Source organism: Ovis aries, chromosome 16 (genome assembly GCF_016772045.2).
Source record: "Ovis aries strain OAR_USU_Benz2616 breed Rambouillet chromosome 16, ARS-UI_Ramb_v3.0, whole genome shotgun sequence".
In the NCBI taxonomy this organism is placed as follows: domain Eukaryota; kingdom Metazoa; phylum Chordata; class Mammalia; order Artiodactyla; family Bovidae; genus Ovis; species Ovis aries.
Window position 1 is genome coordinate 65,789,467 of NC_056069.1, and position 21,442 is coordinate 65,810,908.

Sequence of the window (21,442 nt, forward strand, 5' to 3'; positions counted from 1 at the left end):
ACCAACTGCTGTGGACTGAACTGTGTCTGCCCCCCCAAATTCACATGTGGAGGCCCTAACCCCCGCTCCCCCCGGCCTGGCTACAGTAAGGAAGGAATTCAGATTAAATGGGGACCTAAGAATGGAGCTCTGATCTGATCTGATTTTAGTGTCCTTCTCACATGGCTCAGTGGTTAAAGAATCCAGCTGCCAATGCAGGAGACGCCAGAGATGCAGGTGGAATCCCTGGGTCAGGAAAACGCCTGGAGGAGGGCATGGCAACTCACTCCAGTGCTCTTGCCTGGAGAATCCCAAGGACAGAGGAGCCTGGTGGGCCCATGGGGTCGAAAAAGAGCTGGACACGACTGAGGGACTGAGCACAGACAGATACAGACACACAGACCCGAGGAAAGACAAGAGAGCGCTCCCTTCCTCTCTCTTTCTCTCTCTCTCCTCTCCCTACTGTGTGAGACCACAGTAAGAAGGTAGCTCCCTGCCACTCAGGAAGAGAGCCGTCACTAGAACCAAGGCTGGTACCCTAATCTCAGACTGCCAACATCCAGAACTGGAAGAAAGCACATTCCTGTTGTTTAAGCCATCCAGTCTGTGCTATTCCGTTACAGCAGCCAGAACAAACCCATCAACCCCTGGCTAGGAATCTTAGAACAATATTCCACATTACAACACAACTCCGTTCAATCTTTTATCTGTCCTTTTCTTCCTCTCCTTCCCATTTTTAGTCAATGTCTTGATCAGAGTTTGAGGCTCAGGTATAGCAGAGAAGGTGAACTTTTAAGAAGCCCAAGAAAAGGTGAAAAATGAAACATTTCCAGTGTGACCCACAAAGATAAAAATTATCCTCCTTTTCCTAGAAATCATCCAGAACACCAAAAAGCACAGGAAATGCAGAAGTAATTTGTATTTTCAACAAAATAAGAAAATCAATAGAACCTTCAGACTCCCAAGTCGGTCTGAAAGCTAATGAACGTAGGCAGGACCAGAGGTAAGAAAGCAAGAAAAGACACCACAAGAGATCATCAAGGGGACTGTAGATTCAGAAAGAACACAGAGATGTGCCTCAAGGTGAGAGGGCTGTGGAAGCCTTGTCTCTGCTTTGTAGGAACATTGGTGGGAGCTCTCCTGGATTCAGAGTGTTCAGGAGATAGGGCTTGAGAAGGAGGGGCGTCCCTAGGAGTATTGCAGGAAGCAATCCCACTTTGAGGCAGGAGGTTCGGGCAGTTAGCATCTCCACTGGCTACAAGAATACTATGACTAGGGTGACATTTAATACAGTGATCCACCCCTACAAGTGCTCCGAGAGTTCAGGAGCTAATGATGAGAATGATGGGCATAGCTGTAGTAGTGTGCAGCTCATATAATAAAAGGGCACTCTGAAAAATAGCAGATTAAATGCAAAGCTTTAATAAAATATCAAATTTCAGGAAAGCTGTTGGACTTCAAAAATAATGAAGTCCATTGGAAAACTAGGTAGAAATGTCAATTCTATTATTAAAAAAAGGAGAAATTCAGGCTGACCTTAGATTAGCAAACTCAGACTTGCTAAACTTCTAAAAAGTAGAAAAAAACAAACTCTCTAATTTTAATGCAAAAGAGGCTAACATTAATTTTTTAAAAATCAGAAGAGAAAAATCCTCTATCATCTAAAAGTAAAACCACAGCAAAAGTTTCTCTTGTGTCAAAAAAGAAATTCAAATCAAATCAGCAAAATATCTAGAAAATAATGATGATGAGCTCATATATAGCATAGAGCTAAAGCAGACTCAAGAGGAAAATGTATAGCTCTCAGTATCTACATAAATAAATAAGAGAGAGAAAACATATAAATGGATAAAGGATCTAACAATGTAACATGAGAAGTTCAAAATACCAAAAAAAAAAAAAACAAGGAAAATTAATAAAGAAAAAAACTGAAATTAAAAAAAAAGAACCAATAAAAATAACAAGCACATTCCAAACTCATTCTTTGGAGAAATAAAGAAAAATAATTTAAAAAATTGCTTGATGACTCACAGATTTATATAGATAGGACAAAGCTGAAGAATAAGAAACTAACCAGGGAAAAGTAAACATAAGAACAGAGGTTACAGAGAAGAATCTCATGATAAACAATCCCTGAATGCTACAAAATATAATTGCAACCTTGGATAAAAGAGACTGTACTTATAAGAGTAAATCCTTGAGAAAAACATCCCAGAAAAAAAAAAATAAACAGAGAATTTGCATGGTAAAAGGAAACACTCTCTAATTTAAATATTTGAAAGGGAAGGGGGTCAACCATGAATGAAGCACCCAGAGTCACCCCTGCACCCCTCAATGCTGCCTGTATTTGCTCTTATTATTGTTCAAAGAGATTCAATATCCCTCAATTTATTAGTCAAAAGAATCAAGCAGCAAAATTAGATAAAAACATGACATGACATACTGAGTTAATTCCAAAAATTCAATAATAGTTCAGTAATATAAAGGGGGAGAAATCATACAATCTTGCCCATGGGTTACTTTCCTTAAAAAAATTCTCTTGAAAAAGTTCAAGATCATTGTTTAAAGGAAATAAAGACAGAAAATGTCTCAGAAGAAGAATAAATGGTCACATCCTTCAGATTATAATATTTATTTAACTTAACCCAAAAGCCAGCATGCTGATTTAAGGAACAAACATCAACCCTACTTTAAAACACACACACACACAAAAGACAAGTGTGTCTATTCCAACCACATTAATACTAGCTTTTTTCTGGAGGTACTAAACAGTGCAACTGGAAAGAAAAGGTGGATTTAAAAATCCAAAAGTGGAGATTCACTTGAAAATGATGTTGACTATATACCTGGAAATTCTAAGATTATCAAATGAAAAATTAATAGAAACAATGAGAAAATTCAAAGTGGCTGGAAGACGCATAATCACTGAAAACCTTCTGAAAGCTTTTATCTCAACTTTTTAGAAAAATGTGACCATATCTCCTATTTTTTTGCAATGGGGCAAAGAGCCAATGACAGCAGATGTTTAGTTCCCCTACCTATCTGTAAGTGATCCTCAGGAATCCTTGTTGATTGCCGTATGGATGAGAGTCCTGTTTAAATAAGAGTGGAATTCCCATATGTTTCCTCATTCTAAATTCTTCTAGTTTTGCTTTATTTGTGTTACCATAAATATCATCCAGGGAGGTATCTTTGTATGTTGCATACCAGAGAGCTTAGAAATACCTGAGCAGTCAAAAGAAGGGGAACCCCACAGACTCTGATCTTGGAGAACGCATGGAGGGTCTGTAGCAAGCCATGCAGGAGAGGAGCGGACCTGCTGTCCAGCCGTGGCGGTTGGTATTGGAAGTGGGTTGAGAACACAGGTCCCCGAGTTATGCCCACTGGGAAACTCAGCATACCGCCCCCTTTTTGGAGGAAGGGTCTCTATGCTGGCAAATGGCATATAAGATGTGCTAAGTCACTCAGTCATACCTGACTCTTTGTGACCCCATGGACTGCAATCTGCCAGGCTCCTCTTTCCCAGGGATTCTCCAGGCAAGCATACTGGAGTGGGTTGCCATTTCCTCCTCCAGGGGATCTTCTTGATGCAGGGATTGAACCCAAGTCTCTTATGTCTCCTGCATTGGCAGATGGGTTCCTTGCCACTAGCGCCACCTGGGAAGCTGGTACCCAAGGGTCTTTGTAAGTGTAATTAAATTAAAGATTCTGCTATGAGATCATCAGAGTGGGCCCTAAAAGCAATGGCCAGGGTCCCAATAAGAGACAGACAGAAGGGAGGCAAGACACACAGACATTAAGAGCAGGTCACATAAAGATGGAGCAGAGATTGGAGTTCAGAGCCCCAAGCCAGGGTGCACCAGGGATTTCTGGCAACTACCAGAAGCTAGGAAAGAGGCACAAAAGCTTTCTTCCTCAGAGCCTCCAGGGGACCCACCTCTGCCACAAACTGGTTTTTATTTTTGTGAAATGATGAAGTCCAGTATTAGGAACTTCACTTTGACTTTTCACTTTCATGCATTGGAGAAGGAAATGGCAACCCACTCCAGTGTTCTTGCCTGGAGAATCCCAGGGACGGGGGAGCCTGGTGGGCTGCTGTCTATGGGGTTGCACAGAGTCGGACACGACTGAAGTATTAGGAAACTGCTGATGTTGAAAACACCCAAATTTATGGTAATTTTTTCAGCAGCATCAAGAAGCCAATACAGTATCTCAACCAAGGGAGTGGAAGTACTCATGCAAAGAGATGGAATTTTATACATGCACATCTCCAGGACCGTAAATCTGAGTTGCAGGGTCGTCAGGTCCGGTGGATTCAGGTACCATTGGCTGAGCAATCCCCAAGGTGGGCTGGGGAACAGAAGTAGGCTTCTCCAGGTAACATGACACTCCAGAGAAAGAGTTCAAGATGTCTAGCTGGCAAGTGATCCTACATACTCCTCCCTCTCACTCCTGACAAGCGGCGAGCTGTGTCTTAGGTTTCCAAAATCAGGTGTTCCATTAACCTACAGAAGCACAGGTCCTTAGGTATTAGCTGAACTTCTGAGCTTCACTCAGCAGTGTAGTGTGGCCCCTGAGCACCTCACCAGGATGGGGTTCACTGCCTTGAGTCTGTGTAGGACACACCACAGGATGGTCAACCAGACATGACCTGGGCTCTGAGGGTCTTAGACATGTACGATGCAACTTTCGTTCCAGACATCATTTGGACTTTGATTAACATATATTCTCAAAGTATGTCTATGTTTCCATTTATCTGAGCACCTGTAAAGGTCATTTAGACTTAGCAGAAGACATTACCCCTGCTGCTGCTGGACTGACCAGCCTGACAACAGGTTCTTCCTTATACACCAGGTCATCGAATCAGCACCAAGGCCAGCAACTACCTAGGGAGGCTGGTGTTACTGCTGCCATTTTAGAGATGAGAAAACTGCGTCAACTCAAGACTCAGGTCAAATTCATGAGATGTCGCAGTTTGGTTCTCTAGGAAGCACGTATGAAATACAGCTGAGTGTTAATCAGAAAGGGCCCTTGGGATCAACCTCCAAGTGGAGGGAAGGACTGGGGACCTGGGAGAGGGAGAAGCTGAGCTGGGATGCAAGTCTGACAACTCCAGACAGACTCACAGACACTCTGGAGCTGAAATTAGAATTGTCCTGCATTGGACCAAAAGGACAGAGAACTTATACCCCCACTCAATCAGTCATGGACGTGGGCTACCCATGGAAAGGTATGACCTTGGGCAGGCAGCTCTGTGAAGCTGAGGCAGCCTGGAGACTAAGATCTGGAAGTCTGCTGCTAACAATATCCTCAAAGGCTGGAAAACCAGTCTTTCTTTGGGAAGGGATCTTGGTGGTCCATCTTTCAGTCCAAAATGTGCACTGTTAAGTGGGAGAAACCAAATCCAAACCCAGATTCCACCTGAGACCAAAGTGCTCTCTCTGTCCACCATTTCCTATTCTCACCTGTGTCAAGACACTCAGGAGCTGCTGAGGAGACCTCAGGTGATGAACCCAGAGTCTGGCCAGCAGGATCTCACAGCTCCCAGCGATAATCGTTCAGTCGTGTCCGACTCTTTGCGACCCCATGCACTGTAGCCCACCAGGCTCCTCTGTCTATGGGATTGTCCAGGCAAGAATAGTGGACTGGATTGCCATTCCCTTCTCCAGGGGACCTTCCTGACCCAGGGGTCAAACTTGCATCTCCTACGCTTTCTGCATGGCGGGAGGATTCTTTACCTTTTGAGCCACTGGGGAAGTTCAGGAGGTTGCTGGGTGGAGTTTAATTGAACTGGCTTGACTCCAGCTGGGACCTCCTTCTCACCAGTACTGTGAGCCTGAAAGTGAAACTCCAAGGGGAGGTAAAAACTGATGTATATCATTCTCATTGAAGTGACGCTATGATTATTGATACAAAAATGTACACAAAGTATTAATATATCCCCTTCTTCTGCTCCCAGCTTGTTTGGTCTGCTGCACTCCAATAACATAATGAGGATGTTGTAAGTCTATCACCATGCAGTTACTATTATTAACACTCAGTTTACTAACTGGCTTCCCAGGTGGTGCTAGTGGTAAAGAATCCTCCTGCCAATGCAGGAGACATAAGAGACCTGGGTCCGATCCCTGGGTGGGGAAGATCCCTTGAAAGAGGGCATGGCAACCCACTCCAGTATTTTTTCCTGGAGAATCCCATGGACTGAGGAGCCTGGTGAACTACAGTCCATGGCGTCGCAAAGGGTGAGGCAGGACCCAGTGTCTGAGCATTACTAACTGATGCATTAACCATGAACCCGGCCCAGTTAAATCCTTTTCATTTATCATCTCATTCAATCATCTCCGCTGCCCTAGAAAAAAGTCATCATCACTAGTCTCACTTTACATATAACTAGGAGCATCTCCAGCCCGTCTTTCCTTGAAATGTCTCCCTGTGACTATGTGTACATCCTCTCTCCATTGTACCAACTCTGTGGGCTGCTCTCTACTCTTTACAGATAGCTTAGAACCACAGGAAAGTTCTCCCTTGAGTCCAGCTTCAGATATATATTATTCTCTCAAGTTCACACAACTTAATAGAGTCACCATTTGTTCTGGAAGTACACAGGGAGTCTGTCTTGTGTGACTCCCTATAGGGGTGGCTAAGTTTTTCATTGTCCATTAAGGGTTTTAAATAGGACCACTGGTGGTTCATGACTAGAAATCAGTATCTTTCACAGAACATCCTCAAAAATAAACATTCGAAATGGACAGAGCCTCAGATCTTTGTGTGTCATGTAACAAAAATGCATGGGTTTGTGAAAGTACTAGGAAAGCCACCTGTTAAGATGTCAGTCAGTGGAATGTGCCATTTAGCTAACACTTAATCAGTCTCTAATGAGGCGTCTCATCTGGCATGAATCCATTGCTTTGAATCAACAGAAAGCTTAGAACTCAGATGACAAGTTGAAGAAGAGTACAGAGACAGCTGTTGGGTGATTGATGGCATTTTTCATTTTTAGAGAAACCCTTCTTTTTCATGCTCCTTTGATCAAATCTCTGAGACAAACTTTAGAGTCTGACAGGGCTTCCCTTCACCTGTTTCTTCTATCCCTTCCCCCAAAACAGTCTCACAAAGTTTGGAAAATAAACCTGGGTCTCACTCCATCATTACAGTCAAATAATCACCAACATGAAGCCTCTCTGTTTCACACTCTCTTTTTTACTAAAGTGCAGTTGATTTACAATGTTGTGTCAATTTCAGGGGTATAGCAAAGTGATTCAATTTATATACTTTTTTTCATATTCTTTTCCATTATAGGTTGTTACAAGATATTGAATATAGTTCCCTGTGCTATACAGTAGGTCCTTATTGGTTACCTATTTTATATATAGGGTTTCCCTTATTGTTCAGTCGGTAAATAATCTGGGTTGGGAAGATCCCCTGGAGAAGGAAACGGCAACCCACTCCAGTATTCTTGCCTGGAGAATCCCATGGACAGAGGAGTGTGGTGGGCTATAGTCCATGGGAAAGCAAGAGTTAGACATAACTTAGCAACTAAACTACTAGTGTATATCTGCTAATCCCAAACTTTTAATTTATCCCTCCCTCCCCTCCTTTCCCCTTCAGTAATCACTGTTTGATTTCTATGTCTGAGTCTACTTCTGTTTTGTAGATAAGCTCATTTGTATTATTTTTTCAGATTCCACATATAAGTGGCATCATAACTTAGTTAGCATGATAATCTCTAGGTCCATCCATGCTGTTGCAAATGGCATCATTTCATCTTTTTGATGGCAGACTGATATTCCATTGTATACATGGACCACATCTGCTTTACCACTTACCTGTGAATGGACATCGACGTTGTTTCCATGTTGTGGCTATCGCAAGGAGAACTGCAGTGAACACTGGGGTGCATGTACCTTTTTGAATTGTAGTTTTCTCCTGATAAATACCCAGGAGGAGGATTGCTGGATCATATGGTAGCTCTATTTTTAGTTTCCTAAGGAGCCTCAGTATTGTTCTCCCCAGTGGCTGTGCCAGTTTCCAATCCCACCAACAGTGTAGGAGAGTTCCCTCAAACGTCCTTAAAATTGCCAGAGCATTTTTAAATGATTTGGCATCTTGCAGGGAAGTGCTTATTTCTATTCTGCTCTTCACTTTTCCTACCAAACTCTCTGATGGGATGATGGTGTGAAGTTCCTGCCACTGAGAGGAGAATGGGGCTTATCTGTCCAGCTGGGGGAAGGACGGGAAGGTGGAACAAGGGCAGAACTGTGAAGTGCATCTTGATTTGCTTTAAGACTTAGTCACAGTAGGTACTTTTCTGTTTTTACTTCTTCTCTATGCTTACCCGACTCCTTCCAAATTACAATGTCTCTAGAACGGATAAAGGAGAGCCTGTTAAAATAGCCTATGGATCACACTCAATCAATAGCTGAATGCTACACAAAATGAACAGTGATACAGTCTCTTTTCCCCGCTTGTGGTAAATATTATCGTGAGCTTCTCTAAAGATAAACAGTAGGAACAGAAATCCAAATTCCTAACAATTATTTTCTTCCATAGCCAGAAACTGGGCAGCTGGTAACCTGCTGTTTTTCCTTTGAGCTCCTCAGATTAGATCCTAAATACAATTTAACCCCAGACTCCAATATACAGTTCCTGAATTATACTGGAAAAGAGTCAGTTATGTAATAAATCTGCATTACTCCCAACTGCACACGTGCCACAGATAACAGGCTACATTTTCTAATTTAGGTCCAAACTATAATGTTTTAAATTGTGTCACAACTTAAATACATTAAAGTATCCACTGCATGAAAGTGTATAAAATTTCTCTAAAAAAATGAGTAACCCTGTTGGAAAATCAGTAAGCACTGTTCAGCTTATCTTCTTTAATAAATATGGATTCTCATATAACCTGCTTGCAAAAGAAATCTATATTCAAATCCCTCCCTCTCTCATGGGATATTAAAATATACAGAAAATGAAAATTCAAACTATGTTAGGAAGACCCCGGACATGAAAATGTAAGAAACTTAAGTAAATTTCAAACACAAAATGCAATATTGTTAATGTGTAAATAGGGATATTTGGAAATTCCTTGAGGATGGCTCAGTATCTTGCTGTTGGTGATGCTGACCTATAGAAGTTTAGCAAAAGAACTGACGCAATGCATATATACAGAGTGCTTCATAAGGGCAGGCTGCAGGCTGGACCAGGCTCCTGACTGATGGACTAGCTGACCTGTCTAGGGAGCAAGGCCCCCTCCCAGCTCCCTAATCTTGCCTAATGACTGCATAACTGCCACCCCACCAAGGCCCAAGCAGGGGGTAGGCAACATGGCATGAGGTGAGAGGTTTCATGTTGTTTTCTGAGCCTCAGTTTCCCTTTCCCTGGGTACAACCATAAGCCACCACGCCCCCCCCCCCCCCCAAAAAAAAGACTCCTTGCTGCTTTTATGAAACTTTCAGGCAGATGCATGCTATCCTACTGATACAGATAAAAATCTGTATTTTCGTGTTATCCAGGAATTGTAAAGAACTTTTGCCGCCTATGTTAAGTTTATGATAGATAAAGTATCCTTTTTACATAGTACAAAATGGGCTTCTCTGTAAGTCTTCTCTCATATTGAAACCATGCATTCCATTTTTTATTAAGGGAGTCTGCTGCTGCTGCTAAGTTGCTTCAGTCTAAACTCCCTTAACAAAATCTCATATTCCAGAAAAACTGTTCTTTGAAATCTGGTTCACAAATAAAGATAGAAAAGACTGAGAAGAAAAGGGGCCAAGAGCAGTGCACAGAGAAACACCAAGAGGAAGCAAAAAGCATCACTTCCTCTTCCATAGTCACGTCCGTCCGGAACTACCCACTGTCTTCCTCTTCCTGGCCCAGCCCCTTCCGCTTCCGTTCCTGTCTTTCTCCTTCCGGCCTGAATAACCGAGGGCCAAGCAAGCCCTCAGGTGAGGCGCTGCCAAGATGCATCGGCACCAACAGGTGACGTGGGAAGGAAGCCAAACCCACCCCAGGTGACAAAGCTGGGCTAGGCGTCCCGGGTACCCACAGAGGGCAAAATCAAGTATAGGGGACGGAGCCTCAGATGGGGGAAGGACAGCCTCACGTGGACAGGGCGTTGGAGCCTGGAAGGGGGATGGGGGGGGAATGGCGGGGTGAAGAGAGGGAAGCTGGGCCAAGTGACAGGGGAGAGGGAGGGGCTGACAATTGAAACAGGAGACTGGCTGCACACACAGATTCATGGAATAAATGAATACATTAAGAATCACAAGAGCTAAGTATTTTTCACTGTTGGACTTCCCTGGTGGCTCAGATGGTAAAGTGTCTGCCTACAATGCAGGAGACCTGGGTTCGATCCCTGGGTAGGGAAGATGCCCTGGAGAAGGAAATGGCAACCCACTCCAGTATTCTGGCCTGGAAAATCCCATGGACAGAGGAGCCTTGTGGCCTACAGTCCGTGGGGTCTCAGAGTCGGACAGGACTAAGTGACTTCATTTTCACTTTGAGCCCTCCCTGCCCTGGCTCTGAAGTCAGCCATCTCCCCAAGGAGCCCTGGTTCTCTTTGATGAAGAACGTTTTATGCAAGATCTGGGCTTTTGGTCCTTCCATTGCCATTGGGGAGACAGCACTCCAAGGCGAGGTCGCATGCTCTACCCCTCGGTTAGTTTTCATATCTGCTGACATATGAAAACACCATGACTTCATGCAGATATTTTCATTTCCAATCCAGTGTACCTTTCCTGCCAGTTTTCTGTGGCAGGAAAGGTACACTGGATAATTCTGTATATTTTCTGTATATTTCCTGCCAGTCTTCTCTGTCCATGGGATTTTCCAGGCAAGAGTACTGGAGTGGCCTGCCATTGCCTTCTCCAAGGAGTACACAAGAGCAGACCAAAATAACTTGTGCTGGAAATTGAGGAGATACTCAAAGAATCACAGGGACAAGTAGCTCAGAGGGACATCTGCTGACCAGGTCTGAGGCCACATGGGAATCAAAATGGGGCTTCCCCAGTGACTCACAGGGCAAAGAATCTGCCTACTATGCACGAGACACAGGAAACATCGGTTTGATCCCTGGGTCGGGAAGATTCTCCTGGAGGAGATGGCAACCCACTCCAGTAGCTTAGCCTGGAAAACTCCAAGGTCAGAGAAGCCTGGAGAACTACAATCCGCAGGGTTGCAGAGAGTCAGACACGACTGCATGACTAACACTTTCACTTCACTTCCACATACCATCAATGGATTGCGGGTGTTCAAAAAATAAAATGAAACAAAAAATGATTAGTAGGGACCCATGTTAAATAAATGCACTGCTTCTCTGGAGCGTTAAAGGTAAGGTGATGCTGATCATCAAGGATGGGATGTTATTGTTTAGTCGCTCAGTCATGTTTGACTTTTTTCCAATCCCATGGTCTGTAGCCTGGTAGGTTCATATATCTATGGAATTTCTCAGGCAAGAACACTGGAGTGGGTTGCCATTCCCTTCACCAGGGAATCTTCCTGACCCAAGGATCAAACCCAGGTCTTCTGCATTGGCAAGGGGATTCTTAACCACTGAGCCACCTGGGAAGCCCCCATCAATGGGTACCTTATTCTTTATATCAGAGCAATATTCTTTACTTTAAATAGTTTTGCTTCAAACAATTACTCCAGAGCAATATAACTATCTACTCAACAGCATTCTGTCTTTTATACACTTTTCATAAAAGGGAGTCCATAAAATATTTTCCTTACATCTCAAACCAGTGTTATTTTTAGGTTCTATTTCTGGCAGTGGCCAAATGCACTTAAAACTCTTCTACTTCATTACTTTGATGTTTACCTATGAACCTTCCATTTGAAAACCATCGGCAGAGTCTGCCTTTCTCAGCTCTTGAAATCGCTGTGAAATTGTTTCTGAGGGGATGGAAACCTGACCTTTTATTCTTCTGTTTCTTTCAATGTTATGCTTATATGAAATACTACAGAATGAAGAATTTTTATTCTTTTGTTATTCTAGAATCATCCTATCTCTGCCTGTCCAGTGATAAGAATTATTTTTCTTTGTTGGTTTTGGAAATTAAGAAAATAAAAACTTAAGATTACATCCTTACCATATTTTTCTTAACCAATGCAAGAAAATAACTGTGCTTAAAAAAAAAACTCAACACAGTACTTGATATTTAAAATATGCTAGGTTCTTTGCAAATCACTTAACCCCATTTGATCCTTACAGGCAGGTATCACCATCCTCATCTCCCAGATATCTTCTCTATGACATCTGCACCAGCAGACACTTCCTTGATTCATGAAGAGGCAGAAGAAACAGGAACAAAATGTTCAAGGGATGTGTTCCAAGGTAACCCGAGACCAGGAAGATGCCGTGAGCTGGGAAATATGTTTGTGTGCCCCGGTGACTGAGTAACCAGGACTTCCCTGCAGTGATTTTTATAGTGTAAACTGGCAAAGCAAATTGTTATTGTTACATAATATTATTACATAAATTATTATGTACTCATTCCTACATAAAACATACCCATCACCCTGACCTGCATGTGACCACCTAAGGTGGAACTTAATGATTCTACTTAATAGAGGATGAAAGAATGGAATTTATGGGAGGAATGTCCCATGAATATCCTCATGGGCGGCTCCTAAATGCAGAAAAAAAAAAAAAAAAAAAAAAACAAGTAAAAGCTGAGGCAAAACTCAGGTAAAAAGGAGCATTTCTTTCACCTCTTCCCAGGCATGACTGGATTATTTCTTCTTTTCATAAAACACCCACCTTCTTTCTTTCATTTGATTAGTTACTGACCAGCTGCTGCGTGTGTCTCTGGCAATGCAGGTTACTGGTAAGTGTCTACTCTGCTCGGTCACAGGGAAGAAAGTGTTTCCTCCGCTGCCTGGAGTGGACAGTTCTTAGTAAAATCCAAACAAGTCACTGTGAAGCTGACACCCGCAGTGCTAAATCAGGAGCTTTCCCCTCACTCAGTGCCCACAAAGGACGTCTCACAAATGCTCAGCCTACTTTTAATGCATGTTTGTTATGAGCACTAGGAGAGGAGTATTGAGAAAAAGGGTCCCTGAATAGCTTTCCAACTAAGAGCAATTACTACAGACCCAAGGGTAGGTCTCCATTTCCACCTAAACTTTCCAAAGAAAATGAGCCACCAAGTGAAGGACAAACTGGTTTCTCAGACCCACGGGGCTCAAGAGACCCACGTCTAAAATCCCCTTTTCAACAACACTGCTGTTCGTAACCACTCCTCTCAGATCCACTGTGTTTTGAATGCAGGCTGCATTTGTTACATTTGATTCCAACAGAGCAAAATAAAACATGCTTTTTATAGGTTAAAAAAAGAGACTGTTAAGAATCAGCCCAAACCACTGCCCCTCGTGTTTACAAATGTACACAACAGGAAATTAAATGGCTTTTTAAATGCTTTCAACTAATTAAATAGAAAGGCTTCATGGAAACGCCATTTAGCAGTAAAGCTAAATTTTCTGCTGAAGCATTTTAAGAACTATTTTTTATGTCCTTGGGCTTGCCAGAGGATTAAGAAATAGAGAACTTTTTTGTCCTCTATAAAGACGGGGCTTTGGATATCTCTCAGAGAGGGAGATGGGAAGGAATCATGAATTTAATTATATAAGTTGCTTCACTCTAAAAATAAGAGTGCTAAATTATAATGCATAATAACAGCTTTTAACAATCAATCAGCAAAATGGAACTGCCATTTCCAATTTTCCCCAGTGCCGATTGCTAAGTGACTGCCTATTCCACCCACAGAGAGTTGGGGGAACTGGCTACCCATTAGCAATATTCAGAGTCAGTGTCAGAGAGCAGACCCAGGGCACCTGCCAGGTACCAGCCAACAGTCACACCTGGGGCAGGTGTGTGGCACTTCCCCCGTCCCCAGAGGGGTGGGGAAGGTCGCCGTGCAGAGGCGGAGGTGCACCTACCTGCCAGACCAGGTGCTCCTTGGCCCCCGGGGTCGCAGACAGGCAGACGCTCAGCACGATGGTGTGAGAAGAGGAGGTGAGGACGCTGGCGATGATGGCATCTCGCATGTTGAAGGGCAGCATGGTGTACACCACGAAGATGATGAAAAGGAAGAACGACACCTGCAGGCAGGGAAGAAGGGCAGTGAGAGTCACAGAGAGCATCCCTGTTCCGGAGGTTCCCTCTCTCCTTCCCATTACAGGCTTCACAGACCCCCAGGAACCACCACCATTAAAGAAACCATATTATGACAGAACAAGAAGGCGTGTGCAAACAGCTCCACTGGGTCCCAAGAAAGGACTAACTATTGTGATGGAGGGGGAAAGAAAAGGTTCTTTTTCAAAAATTGAGGATTTCCAGTTTTGACATCCAAATCATTGCAGACATTAGGTGAATCTGAGCACCTCATGGGCATGGATGCAAAGCTGGTTCTAAACTCTCAGGGTTTAGTATCTGTGCTTCTGAACACATACCAGCACTCTCTACATTTTTTTAATCACAGCATTTTAAGAATAGACCCCAGGAGAATGGATGGCTGCCACCTGTGGGGAGTTAGCTGAAGTAGATACAAAGAGCAGGAACATGAAATTAATAAGATAAAGCAGCTCAGAGGTGATTCCCCGAAGGAATCTCAAAGATTAAACATACAATTACTATATGACCCAGCAATTCCATTCCTAAATGTATACCCTAGAGAACTGAAAACAAGTACGCAAACAAATGTATGTACACACACGTGTTCATAACAGGGATATCCACAATACTCAAAAGAAGGAAACGACACAAATGCTCATCTAAAAATGAAAGGATAAATGACGTGGGCCGTGCATACAATGGAATACTATTCAGCCCTGAAAAGGAAGACAGTACTGATACAGGCTACAATGTGGATGAATCTCAAAACCATTGGATTAGGTGAACATAACTAGGGCAAAAGATCCCATACTGTGTGATTCCATTTACAGGAAGTATCCAGAATAAGTAAATTTATATACAGAAAGCAGATTGGTGGCTTTTAGGGGCTGTGGCAACGAGGAATGGGAATTAACTTCTCAATAGGCAGACGGCTTGAGGAGAATGTTCTGGACACTAGACAGAGCTGGATATTGCACACACTGTGAATGCACTAAAAACCACTGAATTCCTTCCTTTAAAGTGGCTAATTTATGTTCTGTGAATGTCACCTCAATAAAAAAAAATCAATGTGAACCAGCTTAGAGGAAAGTTTGGAATGGAAAAGAAAATGGTTTAGTAGGTAATAAAACAGGCCATTTTCATTACAAAAGCAGCAGAACATCAAAAGGGATACAAAGGTGCTAAATCAAGTGGAAAAAAGACCAGACTGAGGTCAGAAAAACAGGGAGCATGAGGATTTGGTGAGCTTCGCTGAGCACACAGGTCTTCACTCAAAAAGCAAGTGAGGCTAAGGAAAGAGCTTGTCCCACTTTTACAGGATGACCCAGGTTGCTCTGATGTCGTTTAGTCACTCAGTCGTGTTTGACTCTTTGCGACCCCATGGGCTGCAGCCTCATGGACAGGCGCCTCTGTCCATGAGATTTCCCAGGCAAGAACACTGGAGTGGGTTGCCATTTCCCTTCTCCAGGAGGTCTTCCCAACTCAGGGATGGAACCTGAGTCTCCTGCACCTCCTGTATTGCCAGGTGGATTCTTTACTGCTGAGCCACCAGGGATGCCCTCAGGTTACTTTAAGGAATCCTGAAGCCCAACACAGTGGGAAGGACAGAGAGCCACGGCAGAGCTCTTCTGCAGGAGTTCATATGGTGTGAATTCACAAGAAGGACGTGGACAAAAGTCTGCTCTGGATTTAACAAAGAGAAGCCTGGGTGGACACCAAGTGCGATTCCCCTCCTGCACAGTCACGGGACCTGGTAACACGCTTTACAATCAAAAAGTAATTATGCAGATTCTCTTAGGCAGGGCGTCAGCCTCGGCACTACTGATGCCTGAGGCTGGAGAGTTCTTCATGATGGACCCTGCACTGCAGGATATGATAGCAGCATCCATGGCCTTGACCCCCTAGATACCAATAACATTCCACCTTCAAAGGTGTGACAACTGAACACGTCTCCTGCCCTCATCAAGAGTCTTCCAGGGCATTAATACTGCCTCTGCTTGAGAACCACTAAGCTACAGGGGAAAGTTTATTTCAAGAATGAGAAAAACAACTACTGCCCAATCCCAGCTCAATGAGAAAGTTCAACCTACTTTGGGATCCCTAATATCCAGCAACTTTACAGGAAAGACTTTCAGTCAAGGTATTTGTATTTCTACATGTAGGATTTATGCCAGACCCTTATATCCCATGTGTGTGCTAAGTCACTTCAGTCGTGTCTGACTCTTTGTGACCCTAAGGACCATAGCCCACCAGGCTCTTCTGTCCATGGGATTCCCCGAGCAAGAATACTGGAGTGGGTTGCCATGCTATAAGAGGTATTAAACAAATATTTTCAGGTATCAAAATTGACAATTACAAAGGCAAACCTCTTTGTCAACTACGTGTTTTTCTTCTAATGCAAAATCCTTTAGTATTTCTTTGAAATTAACAAAACTTTTGAACAGCTTAATTTTGGACAGCTTTTAAACTCGAATGTGATTTCAATTAATACACACTCTGCTAACAGTTTGAGCTTTGAAATGCAAGCATGCGGCAAGCTTATCTGCAGTAACCAAATGGAAAAAATAGAGGCGGTTGGTTTTTGATTCACTTTTGGATGACAAAATAAAACTGTTAAAGGTCAATTAAGCAAGCCATATTCAATCAAGTTTTGGATTTTAGTGGCAGCATTAGGAGCATTTAGGAGCCAAGTTTTGGGAGCTCAGGGAGTGATGCCCAGCTGCATTCAGCAGACTGGAGGGAGAGAGCCTAGTACCATTTCAAGACCCACGGTAGGACAGTCTGCACTTTTTGTGAATCCCAAAGGACTCTATTTTCTTTTTAGCCTGCTTTCCAAAACAACTTCAAAGAGGGCCATATGTAAAACCACAATGGATCTGGCACACCTACAAAAGTGGGTGGGTATAAACTCCAAAATGTTGAATGCAGGCACTTGGGATCCATGTTACCATGGGGACATTTCCACCACTGATTCTCCTTGGATGTGTCTCTGTCCAAAGCCTGAAGGGAGAGGAGGACTGATCCAGTTCTGGACACTGCACAGAAACCCACATGAGCACTGGATCTGAAGAGACAGCCCTCATCTCAACAGAATCATTTCGAGAGTTTCTCTTAACTCTGCTCCAGCATCCGCCTTTTGCAAGACATGCATTATCTTCCCCTTGAAGGTCCACTTGACTTTCAAGCTCCACAAATTTCAAACCAACTATGAGACTGTCCTTTATGTTCTTAAACCTGTTCCTCTTACCAGATATAACTCAGTTCGAATCAGGACACCTTCCTCTCCAATCAATCCAGGCATCAACGTTTGAGAATCAGTTCTGACAATTCCTCACATACATACTTAAAAAAAAGAAAATCTTCTGACGACTGACCTCCAGCATCTGGCATCTGACTGCTCCTCTCTGCTGTCACAGCCACTAGGTAGGCTCAATACCTTCCCATTCAGTAGGAAACCCTCTTCCCCAATTTCCCTGCCTACTCTCCCCAGAGAAAGCATCCTTCCTCCCTTCTGCCCATTCCACCCCTTCCTCCCCACTCCCGGCAATCATAACTCTTTTTCCAGACAGTTCTAGCTCTCCTCCTTCTCAGCACATGGTAGAGATGCACTGAGCATCTCTTTGAAATTAGCTGAGGCCATGTGACTTGCTTTGACAAGTGAAGCATAACCAGAAATGATTCACGTCCTTTGTGAGCGGAAACTTTAAAAGCAAATGCACCATTTCCCAAGTCCCTTCCCTCCCTGGCAACTGTGGAAACATGACATTGGATGGAGCTCCTCCCAGTCTTGCTTGCAAAGGAAGGACAGAGCCCCTCGACTGACCCGCCTGGGTCTGTGAGCATGTGAGTGGGCCATTACCCTTGATGGTGGCAAGCCTGGATGGTCCTGATTGATACCAAGCTCATAGAGACACACAGACATACACACTTGCACACATGCATGCCTGCACATGAGAGGTTTTATTGATGGATTAAGTGGGATGCTCTTATATGCATTACTCTGAAATTTGCTTTTATCACTGAACTATATATACACCATAGGCATCTTTCCAAGCCTATAGGATTGGATACATTATTTACTTTTTCAGATTAGTTCAGTTCAGTTGCTCAGTTGTGTCCAACTGTTTGTGACTCCATGGACTGCAGCACACCAGGCCTCCCTGTCCATTACCAACTCCTAGAGTTTACTCAAACTCAAGTCCATTGAGCTGGTGAAGCCATCCAACCATCTCATCCTCTATCATCCCCTTCTCCTCCCACTTTCAGTCTTTCCCAGCATCAGGGTCTTTTCCAATGAGTCAGTTCTTCGCATCAGGTGGCCAAAGTATTGGCGTTTCAGCCTCAACATCAGTCCTTCCTATGAACACTCAGGACTGATCTCCGTAGGATGGACTGGTTGCATCTATTTGCAGTCCAAGGGACTCTCAAGAGTCTTCTCCAACACCACAGTTCAAAAGCATCAATTCTTCAGTGCTCAGCTTTCTTTATAGGCAAACTCTCACATCCATACATGACTACTGATAAAAACCATAGCCTTGATGAGATGGACCTTTGTTGGCAAAGTCATGTGTCTGCTTTTTAATATGCTGTCTAGGTTGGTCATAACTTTCCTTCTAAGGAGTAAGCATCTTTTAATTTCATGGCTGCAATCACCATCTGCAGTGATTTTGGAGCCCCCAAAAATAAAGTCAGCTGCTGGTCCACTGTTTCCCCATCTATTTGCCATGAAGTGATGGGGGTGGATGCCATGATCTTAGTTATTAGGCAGTAGCAAAATATCCCATAGAAGTGGATGCACCACACGACTCCAGAATTTCCTTACAGACTAGCGCTGCAGCACGATAGGAAGCCCCTATCCAACTGCTGAAGTAATGCTCTCACAGGTCTACTTCCCACCAGCATCCTCCCTTCTTTAACCCGGCCCACATACAACTGCTGGACTAGTGATTCTGAGTGCAGAAGTCTGTTCATGTTTTCCTTAGATGCACATTTCCTCAGGCTCACCCTGTGCTCTGAACACTTCTCTCCAAGGTTTCTTGTGATTACAGAGTCACATGGAAACCATATGGTCTGGAGGTGTTTTCATCCTCGCCCCCACCCTGCTCTGGAAGCATCCTCTGCTCCGGCCCACCCAAATCATCCCCTCACTGTGAGCTTGGGGTGCTCTTGCCTCTAGGTCTGCCGTTCTCCATTCTCAGATGGTCCTGTCTCTTCTTAGTCCATTGAAATATCATCTCTTTCTAAACCCAGTGCATATACAGACTCTTATCATTTCTCTGACAGTCTCCAGCGGCTCCCTGTTTCACTCAGAGGAAATTCCCAAGACCTGGCAACGTCCTGCCCATCCTCCTGCAGCTTCCCTGCCCTCCATTCTGCCTGCCCCCGCCTGCCCTTGCTGGGATCCAGCATCTAAGGCCTCCTGACTGCTTCTGGGGTCTGCCAGGGATGTTGCTGTGGTCTCTTTCCCAGGCTCCCTCTTCCCACTCAGGTCTTTGATCAAGTATCATTCTACCTACCAGGCTTCCTTGTGGCTCAGACGGTGAAGAATCTGCCTGCAATGCAGGAGACTTGGGTTCAATCCCTGGGTCGGGAAGATCCCCTAGAGAAGTGAATGGCAAACCACTCCAGTATTCTTGCCTGGAAAATCCCATGGACAGAGGAGCCCGGTGGGCTACATCCCATGGGGTGGTGAAGAGTCAGACACGACTGAAGCAACTGTCACTTTCTCTTACCTACCTGCCTTCAGGGACTGCCCTGCACAAAACAGCAGCTCCACTCCTTCCACACCCTGGTCCTCGTCACCTGCTTTACTTGTTTATACCTAGCTGTTTTTGCTGTGGTTGCTAAGTTGCGTCCCACTCTTTGAGACCCTACAGACTGTAGCCTGCCAGGTTCCTCTGTCCATAGGATTCTTCAGGCAAGAATACTGAAGTGGGTTACCATTCCCTTCTCCAGGGATATTCCTGACCCGGGGATCGAACTCACATCTACCACTTCTCAGGTGCTGGCAGGCAGATTCTTTACCACTGAGTCACCTGGGAAGCCCATAACACCAACAGTTCTGAATTTGTTCATTTTCTCCCTCAGTGAAACTTATATGACATCATAAGGGTAGGAAATTGTTTCACTCACAGCAGAGACCCCAGTGCCTAGGCCCCCAATGGTGGCCACCTCGTAGGTGTTCCATGAATATTTGCTGTCCGCATGAAAGCCTCCATTATACATCCCAATATGACCCCAACAACATTCACACTATTCACATCTGCTCACTCCATGCATCTCTAAAGACATCTCCCCATCTTCCTTGATCCAATTGACCTTACCATGAACTCACCTAGACCAGTATTTTTTATTTTGTTCTTTGATCATACACATAAAGATTACTTTGAGTCACTATTATATTTTTTTTTATTGTGAATATATTTTTAGTGTAAAACGGTCTTTAATTGGGAAATCCTTAGTCACCGATTTTCAGTGCTAGTGCATCAGTGTGTTAAGGCTTCTTTGAGTGTCCCTTTCATGATCAGCCTGGTTTTCAAGTTTAACTTTCTCCTCTTTTTCCTCTTTCTTTCTCAAGGTCTTCCCAAAGGAGAGGGGTTCATATCTGTATATACAGATCTCCTATATGTATGTGTATGCATACACATATGAAGGCATTATGCTGGTGAGATAACTCATACAAAGAAAGACACTGATGTTTTGTTTATATATAAGATATCACTTCTGGGTGGAATGTAAAAATTCCAACTTGTAGAAACTGAGTGGAATGGCAGTTCCCAGGAGCTGGGGTGGAGAAATGGGGAAACGTTTGTCAAAGGGCACAAAACATGCAGTTCAAGGGTAAGTAGGTCCTGGGGAAATAAGCACAGTATTGCGTTTACAGTCAACAACACTGTATTACAGCCCAGTATTACATTTATGGTCAACAACACTGTATTACAGACATCAAAGTCATGGAGAAAGCAGATCTTAAATGTTCTTGTCACAAAGAAAGAATGACAGTTATAGGACGTGGTGGAAGCATCAGCTAACTCTGGCGGCAATCAAGGGATCTGCTGAATGTTCAATCTGACCCTGTCACCCCTCCTCTGTGTACATCCCACCGCTGGCTTTCTACAAGACAAAGAAAAACTCAAAGTCCTCGGCATGCCAATAAGGTTTCCTGCTGATCTGCTCTGGCTGAAGCCCCCACCTCATGTCTCACCAACTCCCATCACCCATGTTCACAGTCCTTCCATACCGGTCCCACTGACATTCCTTCAGCACCTCAGGGCCTTCGCACTTTCTGTTCCTTTGCCCCCAGTATTCTTCCTTGGTCTTCCCTTGACTGGCCTCTTTTTGTCATCCATG

The 21,442-nt window shown here is 43.8% G+C and overlaps 1 protein-coding gene and 1 non-coding gene across 2 annotated transcripts in view; one reads left to right on the forward strand and one right to left on the reverse strand.

Moving 5' to 3' along the window:
• Window positions 1-21,442, reverse strand: part of ADCY2 (adenylate cyclase 2) — a 455,956-nt gene that overhangs the window by 317,848 nt on the left and 116,666 nt on the right. The window contains exon 3 of the mRNA XM_027980173.2: window positions 13,918-14,079. Within this exon, the coding sequence (XP_027835974.1) occupies window positions 13,918-14,079 (162 nt within the window). The remainder of the gene's footprint in view (window positions 1-13,917; window positions 14,080-21,442) is intronic.
• Window positions 10,274-10,345, forward strand: TRNAC-ACA (transfer RNA cysteine (anticodon ACA)). The gene has a single exon. It is a non-coding gene; the product is annotated as a tRNA-Cys (tRNA).